We start from the raw sequence: 9641 nt of genomic DNA on the forward strand, positions 1-9641 counted from the left end.
GCCAGCTTCATGTTTTGTCTGCTGGAGGTTCAGGAGAACCCGGCCAGCTTCATGTTTTGTCTGCTGGAGGTTCAGGAGAACCCGGCCAGCTTCATGTTTTGTCTGCTGGAGGTTCAGGAGAACCCAGCCAGCTTCAAGTTTCGTCTGCTGGAGGGCCCGAGGAGCCCATCCAGCCTCATGCCTCGTCAGCTGGAGGGCCCGAGGAGCCCTTCCAGCCTCATGCCACGTCTGCTGGAGGGCCCGAGGAGCCCTTCCAGCCTCATGCCACGTCTGCTGGAGGGCCCGAGGAGCCCTTCCAGCCTCATGCCACGTCTGCTGGAGGGCCCGAGGAGCCCTTCCAGCCTCATGCCACGTCTGCTGGCGGGCCCGAGGAGCTCGTCCAGCCACCTTCTGCTTCTGCTACGCCTGGTCCAGCTCCAGCCTGTGCTTCGTCTGCTGCAGCTCCAGCCTGTGCTTCGCCTGGTGCAGCCTCCGAGTCTTCGTCCTCGCCTGGTGCAGCCTCCGAGTCTTCGTCCTCGCCTGGTGCAGCCTCCGAGTCTTCGTCCTCGCCTGGTGCGGCCTCCGAGTCTTCGTCCTCGCCTGGTGCGGCTTCATCGGAGCCTTCGTCCTCGCCTGGTGCGGCTTCATCGGAGCCTTCGTCCTCGCCTGGTGCGGCTTCATCGGAGCCTTCGTCCTCGCCTGGTGCGGCTTCATCGGAGCCTTCGTCCTCGCCTGGTGCGGCTTCATCGGAGCCTTCGTCCTCGCCTGGTGCGGCTTCATCGGAGCCTTCGTCCTCGCCTGGTGCGGCTTCATCGGAGCCTTCGTCCTCGCCTGGTGCGGCTTCATCGGAGCCTTCGTCCTCTGCTTCGCCTTGTCCGGCTTCAGCCTCGGCCTCTGTTCCTGCTTCGCCGTCGCCTGGTCCGGCTTCGTCAGAGTCTTCATCTTCGCCTGGTCCGGCTTCGTCAGAGTCTTCATCTTCGCCTGGTCCGGCCTCGTCTGGTCCGGCCTCGTCAGAGTCTTCGGCCTCTGCCACGCCTGGTCCAGCCTCTGCTTCAGCGTCGCCTGGTCCTACGGCTGTTATGCCGCCGCCCAAGCCTCGCTCTGCACCCGGGAATCTTCGGCCACCTGCTGGACGTCGCCGCCGTCGAGGTCGGCCCCCTGAACTGTTTCTACGCCGTTGCCGTCCGCACGGTCGGCCCCCTGAACGGTTTCCATGTCACCACCATTGCCGTCCGCACGGACGGCCCCCGGAACTGTTCGACCATGGATTGCTGGACCGTCACCCTCCGGGTCGGCCCCCTGAGGAGTCATGAACTGTTCCCTGTGCTCCTGTGATTTTGTTGGACATTTTGTTTTTTGTGGCCTTGTTTCTGGCCCTCCATCCTGGACCCCCGCCGCCCGCCCTTGGTGGGTTGTTTTTTGTTTTTGTTTTTTCGAGGTTTCGGGCGTCTGGAATCCGCCCTTAAAGGGGGGGCTCTGTCACAGTCCTGGGTCTTATGACCCAGTGTTTTGAGTTTCAGTTCTTTTGATGCTGTTAGTGTATGTTCTAGCTTATTATGTTTCCTAGGTGCATCTGTTTATCAGTTCCCCCCTTGTATTGTCATACCCTGTGAAGTCTCCCTTGCCCTTCGCTTCGTGTGTTTCTTATCTATGTGTCTTATGTTGTCAGGTCTGCGTTTCATTAGATTTCCGGTTTTATTTTGAAGGGTTCCTGTGTTCCTAGGTTCAATGTTGTTAATGTTACGCTCCCCTTGTCACGTTGTTATGTTCATGTGTGTCAGCTGTTTCCTCATGTGTTCCCACTTTCCTCATTATCCTCCTGTGTGTATTTAGTCCGCGCGCTTTCAGTCATTCCTGGTCAGGTCGTCTGCTCATCCATGTCTCATCTCCAGGTACCCATGTCAGTTCATTATGGTTAAGGTTTTTCATGTTTTGTTATTAGTTCACCCAGTTTAGGTTATTGTTTAGTTTTCACCCATGCCCTATTATTTTGTACCCTTGTTTCTTGCCTTATTTCCCCACCGTGACCCCCAACCCTAGTATGGACCCCTGAGGTACGCCACAGGTTAAAGGAGCTCTGGGAGATGACAGTTCACCAAGGTGAACAGAAAAACTCCTATTATTCAAATAGGACTGGAAAAACTTTAAGACAGTGCCCTTTAAACCGACACAATGTTGAAGGCGGGCTAGCAGTATGTTGTGATCTACAGTGTCGAAGGCTGCTGTCAGGTCCAAGGTTACTAAGACAGCAGCACAACCAGAGTCAACAGTTAAAAGCAAATCATTAAAAACTCTCAGTAGGGCGGTTTCTGTGCTATGCCGAGCTCTAAAACCAGACTGGAACTTCTCATAGAGATTGTTGTTGTCAAGAAATAGCTGGAGCTGCGTGAGGGTGTTTAATGACATATGTCTGAATACAGACAGTGGAAAAATGTCAGTCCTAGTTTTACTGGATCTCAGTGCAGCATTTGATACAGTTGACCACAACATATTACTCAAACGACTGGAGAACTGGACAGGTCTTTCAGGAACTGTACTAAACTGGTTCAAAACATACGTAGAAAACAGGAAATACTTTGTATCAATAGGTAACTTCACATCTGAGCAGACAAGTATCACATGTGGAGTTCCCCAAGGTTCCATCTTGGGACCCCTTCTGTTTAACATCTCCATGCTCCCACTGGCACAGATTATAAACAACAACAAAATAAACTATCACAGCTATGCAGATGACACACAAATATATATCACAATGTCACCAGGAGACCGAGGCCCTGTACAGGCTCTTGGTAAATGCATTGAGGAAATCAATGACTGGTTGTGCCACAATTTTCTCCAGCTAAACAAAAACAAAACTGAGGTAATAGTCTTTGGCGCCAAAGAAAAACGATTACAGGTCACCAGAGAACTTCAATCTATACATCTAAAAACCACAAACCAGGCGAGAAATTTGGGTGTAGTGATGGATGCAGACCTAAACTTAGAAAAACACATTAAGACAATAACAAAATCAGCTTACTATCACCTCAAGAATATATCAAGAATAAAAGATCTGATGTCTCAACAGGACCTGGAAAAACTAGTCCATGCATTCATCTTTAGTAGGCTTGATTACTGTAACAGCATCTTTACAGGTCTACCTAAAAAATCAGTCAGACAACTACAGCTCATTCAGAACTCTGCTGCTCGAGTCCTCACTAAGACCAAAAAAGTGGACCACATCAGTCCAGCTCTGAGGTCCTAACACTGGCTGCCTGTCCGTCAGAGGATAGACTTTAAAGTTCTGATGCTGGTCTATAAAGCTCTGAATGGTTTAGGACCAAAATACATCAATGACCTCCTGACCCAGTATGAACCTTCCAGATCCCTCAGGTCATCTGGATCCGGTCTTTTATCAGTTCCCAGAGTCAGAACCAGACACGGAGAAGCTGCATTCAGCTTTTATGCTCCTTATATCTGGAACAAACTCCCAGAAAGCCTCAGATCAGCTGAAACACTCAGTTTATTTAAATCCAGGTTGAAGACTCACCTGTTCTCAGCTGCATTTGAATAAAGCACCAAATCCACACTTTAAGCTTAAATTTCAAAACTTACATTTAACTACTGATTTTATCTACTGTTCTGATTTTATCTGTTTTGATTTTATATACTGTTGTTTGTTTGTTTGTTTGTTTGTTTGTTAATTAGTTAGTTCGTTTATTTGCTTGTTTTATTCAATTTTAAATCATGCTTTTTATTTGTTCTTGTTTCTAATGTCTCTGTAAAGCACTTTGAATCACCTTGTTGTTGAATTGTGCTATACAAATAAACTTGCCTTGCCTTGCCTAAATAGATTCAGCATCTTTCTTCTACAGACTGCACAGATGGTACCTTCCCAAAGGAAAAAGTACTATAGCTTACTAGGGCATATTAGACTTAACAGTTACTATATACAGTAATGGACTTCTATACATTTAAATCAGATTAAAACTTTGGGTGTAAGATTCAGATAATTATTTATTAAAAGCTAGACATTTTAAATAAGAAAGAAATGTCTTTGTGCCCCCTTTTCCCTGTTCATGCCCTATCGGCCCCCCTGGCTAAACTTTGCAGATCAACAAAGGATAATATATCGAGTGCGGGAGAGAGTGTGAGTGGCAGCAGGAGGGAGAGAGAGAGAGAGAGGCAGTCGCTCCATATATCGGCTGTCGGATCAGCATGAGCACTGCTGACGATCCTTTCCATGCACATAGTGGTCTTTTTTCTTTGGTTTCTTTTCAAAGCACATCCAAGAGATGTGAGACACTCGCTTGTTCTCGGTTTTTAGACAGATGCCGTTTTGGTGTTCATGATGTGAAGAAAAAGCTCATCTTTAACTGACGGTGCCCGTCTGTTATCCTCTGCGGCATGACTAAAGCTCTGGTAGCCAGTGTTATCCTGAACTGGCTTTTCAGAAGGCCTGTTTGCGCACTCACCTGTAAGCCTCACATGGTCAGAAAAAAACTGAGCTGGACGGTCTCCAGAATTCTGGTCTTCAATAGGTTCACAGTAGGTTTGTGGGCAAATGTCTCCTACCCATCAGAAGTCCAGGCATTGGGCATATTGTGCATGGGGTGGTCCATAATACCGACTGTGGACCTCATGGACACAGATAATGTCCCTTACGAGCAGTGAGAGGATTTCAGCTGCTGGGTCAAGAGGTAGTATTTTGGCAGCAGCAGCTTTGAGATGAGGCTGATGAGTAGCGGTCTCTGGTGTGGGAATTTCCTGTCTATTATTGGGAATCGAGCTAAACTTGTTGGTAGTCCAAGGGATACACAACCATCTACAGCTTGGATTATGAAGCCAATGGCCCTTCTTCCACACACATTTTCTTTTTTTAAGGACTTCCTCTGGGACACACACTGACTAAACACAGCTTTGAACTTTGCCTTCCCCACAGTCCTCTGTGCAGCTGGATGTTGTAATAGGAGAGTTCTTCCTGGTTTGCTCCCCACCTTGCTCCTCCTCTGAAATCCAAGACCGTCGTGTCATGCATGGAGGTGGACCGTTAGGAAGAGCCGGCATGCAAAGAGCACTCAGAACAGCGCATTACAGTGTTGCAATCTCTAGCTTTGTGGTTCATAGATATGCAGCATTTTTAATAAATGGAATGCTTTTTGAGGAAACTTTTAAAGAGTGTGGTTTCTTATGAACGGGACAATCCTTGTGTGGATCCATACCAGGCTTCATGGCTACAGTCTCAGTCTTACTGCAGAGTGTCAGAGAGAGTGAGGGGTGTCATGTTGGAGCTCTGAAGGGAAAAGTTTGGGTCTGTTTTCATTTCTGTGTGATAATTAACAAAATGAAAGAATGAGGATAATGGCTAATGAACAAAGTGCTCGTTTGTATCTAGTCCCCTGAGTCAAGTTCTTAAGTGTCTTCATTTTGCCCATGACTAAAGTGTGCATTAACATCTTCATCAGTGACACAGCAGGGAATAAAGGAAGGCCGGGGACCACGACTTCACTTTTACCATCGTCACTGTCTGTAGCAGCTTCTGGCACCTTTGCTGCAGCTAGAGCAGCTTCAGTTTTGCCTCCTTCATTAAGCGCATTAAGAGTTGCATCCATGCCAGCTCTTTCAACCTCCGAGTCTATTTGGCATCTGCTCTGGTGGGAGCCGATTTTGCTTCTACTGGCTTAGAATGACATCGACTTTGCAGCCTCACCTTTAGAATTGATGCTTGACATGTTTCCAGCTCCCAAGGACCTAGAGTGTATCCGGTCCACTGTGATGCTCTGGACGTTTATTCTTTTCACTCTATTGATCTCACCACTACACTTTTTTAGTTCATTGTTATTTTTGTTAACAGACCACACTAGATGCCCAGTTACAGAAATCTAAAGGCAGTAAAAGGAAAACAGTGGGTGAATGTGAAGAACTAAGCCAAACATGTCTACATATTTCCTGTTAACATCAACAGTATATAGACTGGCTACAGTCAGAGGCAAACACGTTTACCTGTCAACAGCTGCCTGTAGAGCACTAATCCTTGTCTGCATCATCTGAAGGACGCCTGAAAACAACATCATAATTTTAGTCCTTCAGGATATTTTGAACTTGGAGCTACTTTGTTACCAGACTTATTTCAAGCAATGTTAGATCTTTCTTTTGGTAAACTGCAGGAACTGCAAGCATCTGAAAAGCCCATTATGAATGTACTCCTTTAGTACTTCTGCAAATGTTACCCATCCATCCTCTTAATGATCAAAGTTCAGGTTCATTTGAAAAGTATAAGTTTAATATTAAAGCAGATGTGGTTTTACGGTGTAATAACAGTAATTAATTCCTTCCTAAGTACCAGCAGTTCTAAAAATAGCCACCGTTCACAGATGATCAAATGTTGACTGTAGTTGAACTAATCAAAGCATGGCATTTGTTCGGCATAGTGATTCACACGATGAAGCCTAAAACTGCTAAAAATCAATTTGTCTGTAAAAGAAGTTGACAGATCTGAATTTATGAGAGTAGCTTGTGGAAAAGTGGCAATTTACCTTCCAGAGACTCTATCCCAGTAGCCTGAGCAAGTAAGTCTTCATGTCTGGCCACAACCTGGAAAATATAAACATAAATATAAGAAGACTGCACATGTTATGGTAACTGTTTGTGCTTTATATGACATATTAATGTTTGATTTAAGTTGCTTTTAGTCACATTTTATATATTCACATTGTTATTTTCAGAGATGAGCAGTAACGCGTTGTTACTGTAATCCGATTACTTTCTTCAAGTGACGACTAAAGTAAGGGATTACTACTGCAAAAAAAAGGTAATTAGATTACCGTTACTTTCCCGTAAGCACGCTGCGTTACTGCGTTACTAAAACCGTGATTTTTTTGTGAGGGTCTCATGACAGTGACGTAAGCGAGTGCGACAGTTGTGGCAACAGCTGTGTGCAGATCAACAAAGGATAATATATCGAGTGCGGGAGAGAGTGTGAGCGTGCAGCGTTTAAAGCGTGGAAGTACTGACCTTACTTTGAGTTTGATTCCGCAAAAAGTGACAAAAACATTAATTAGCATCCGCTGTTCACTGCGTGGGAAGAAAACTTCTTTTTACAGCGAAAAAAACCCCTAAACTTCCAAGCAAGCACCGAGTAGCTACGACGTAATGGGAAACTCACAGAGAAACTCTTCAACTGACCGCTACAACACACCTGGACCAGGGCAAACATCCGCCTGCTATACAGGTGAAAATAGAGCAACAGGACTGCTGAGACTTTGACTTTATTTATTTTCTGCTGTATTTTACTTGCATCTATTTGAAAGACTGAGTGTAAACAGAAAAAAATATTTTATTTTATGTGCTGGAATGTGCAGAAAATAGGTTTAAATGTTAAACTAATTTCTTCCAGTCAGAGAATGGTGCATATAATTTAATGTTTGCTTGATGCATAAAGTTAAAAGATTAAAACTAATAAAACAAGTTTTAAAAAGAGACTTTTCCATTTGATTACATTTTGTATGACGGATTAGGCAGAAAAAGTAGAATTGGGCTGAAAGATCTATCGCTTTATCACCTCTTCAGGTTGTAAATCATGTTTTTAACCAAGTAACTAATTACTTTTGAAAATAAGTAATCAGTAAAGTAAAGGGACTACTTTTTTGGGGAAGTAATCAGTAATTAGTTACTGATTACTTTTTTCAAGTAACTTGACCAACACTGGTTATTTGATTCTAACTTTCAGCACTTCTAAAGTGGCTAAAATTTCAGTAGACTACCTTAGTGTTGGTATTTATTGTTAAAACAATAATAGTAACTTTTTAATGGCTTAAATTTTGTTGTGACGTCCAGCATCTTGCCCAAAAATACTTTGGCAATCATGTTTTGCATTCGTCAACACATCCTACAGGTCAACTCAGGATAGATCCAGCGCTCGTCCTGAGTTGTCACACTGATACAGACATTTAAACTTACACTGGGTTCATCTATTTGGATCTGCTTAGTTTTCTCACAGTAATTTGGGAATGCTGGTTATTACTGAAAGTTTATAAATTAGTGCATTCTGAGGGAAACAGTGGCCCAGGTGAGCTGGATTTGTACCTGGGTGTGTAGCTCCTTGTCCAGCTGACTGATGCCTTGTGCCAGCTTGGCCAGCTGTTCAGCGATTACAGCATGGTGAATGGCCTGAGCGGTGTATGTCTTCACATCAAAGTCCTTTACTAGGAAATCAGCATAACACTCTGCAAACACAGCAGTCAGTTTTCAAGCCATTAACTCTCCCAGTCTCACATATTAGACAGCGAGCACATAATCAGACACGTCACTGTCTAATTATACAATTAGCGACTTGATGGGTACCAAATGTAGTTTCTACTTTTTTTTGTCACAAATACTAATTTAGCCAAATGAATTGTACAAACAATGCAAACCAGGTTATTGATGTTAATGTCGCTTCTTCACTGGCTAAAGAATTTTTTACAGTCCTGCGAGACTCTCGCAGCTTTTGATAAAATGCCTTCAAACGATCGACGATCGTATTTAAAGTCGATGCACCAATTCTGTCATGATAAAACTCATTTTACCATCCTTCAAAAGTGAATTCGTGGAAGCTTCTCTACCGTCCTCCATCTTGACAGTTCCGTGTGTGACGTAAATGTGACGGAGTCCGGAAGCTACATGAATCTTAAAGGGACACACAACCAAAGAACTCCCCACAAAACGTCTCTATCGCCCCCTGGTGTCTGGCTGCAGTATAGGTCATAAACCCCGTCTCCCCTTCATGTTAGCGGATGGGATTGAGGTCAGACTAAAACAAAGTTCCCCTCAAATACATTTTTTCCCAAAGAAAAAAAATCTGCCATTATTAGCACTTCTTATCTTGCTGATTTGTGTTCAAGGAGTTTCCTTTCTCATAAGTGTAATTCTAATAATTCTAATAATTCTGAATGGCATTAAATTGGTGCAACGTCACCATAACATCTAAGATGAGCAGTCGTCAGTTAATCTGTGCACATGAGTGATTTTACCCTGATTAAAGAAATAACTGTGAGCCTGAATGTTGATTAAAGTCATGCAGACATTAGATCTGCTGCTCTGACTGAATTGAAGGATGTTGGGACCTGCAGCTGAAGATGAGACACTAAAACAGTTTATATAAGAAACTGAGAAAAGTCGCCAGGCTGCTCAGTCACTAACCAGCATTACAGTTACTGTACAATTATTATTACTGTACTGTACTCTTAGACTGTAATGCACGTGCATGAGGGGAGGGGGGGGGGAGCACCTGGCCCTCTCCTGATTGGTGCCCGAAGTGCCCTTTTCTTTATTTTCTATGTGTGCATGTGGACTCCTGCCTGTGCCCCTCAACAATAGCATTTAACTATTAATCACAGTTTTGCTAATCAGAGGGATCTGGCTTCCATCAGTCACATGATGACCATTAGCCAATGATCGTCCTTGACGGCAGAGCGGGCTGGTTACGAGCCGGGAACAAGCTCTCAAAGAGCATGTGCATGTTTTGCCCATTGTTTTGCCCATTGAAGCCAAAACGTCTCTATCGCCCCCTGGTGCCTGGCTGCAGTATAGGTCATAACCCCCCCCCCCCCCCCCCCCCCCCTCCACGTTAGCAGATGGGACTGGGGTCAGACTAAAATAAATTTATTCTCCTCAGATTTTTTTTTTCAAAGATTCTTTCTTTT

At 44.4% G+C, this 9641-nt stretch overlaps 1 protein-coding gene across 1 annotated transcript in view; it reads right to left on the reverse strand.

The window, feature by feature from the left end:
- Nucleotides 1-8611, reverse strand: part of cog5 (component of oligomeric golgi complex 5) — a 78832-nt gene extending 70221 nt beyond the window's left edge. The window contains exons 1-4 of the mRNA XM_026148263.1: nucleotides 8526-8611; nucleotides 8044-8183; nucleotides 6495-6552; nucleotides 5962-6016 (exon numbers count right to left, since the gene is read on the reverse strand). Coding sequence (XP_026004048.1) covers nucleotides 5962-6016; nucleotides 6495-6552; nucleotides 8044-8183; nucleotides 8526-8571 — 299 coding nt within the window. The 5' untranslated portion in view covers nucleotides 8572-8611. The remainder of the gene's footprint in view (nucleotides 1-5961; nucleotides 6017-6494; nucleotides 6553-8043; nucleotides 8184-8525) is intronic.
- Nucleotides 8612-9641: the final 1030 nt, after the last annotated feature.

This window comes from Astatotilapia calliptera, chromosome 17 (assembly GCF_900246225.1).
Source record: "Astatotilapia calliptera chromosome 17, fAstCal1.2, whole genome shotgun sequence".
Classification (NCBI taxonomy): domain Eukaryota; kingdom Metazoa; phylum Chordata; class Actinopteri; order Cichliformes; family Cichlidae; genus Astatotilapia; species Astatotilapia calliptera.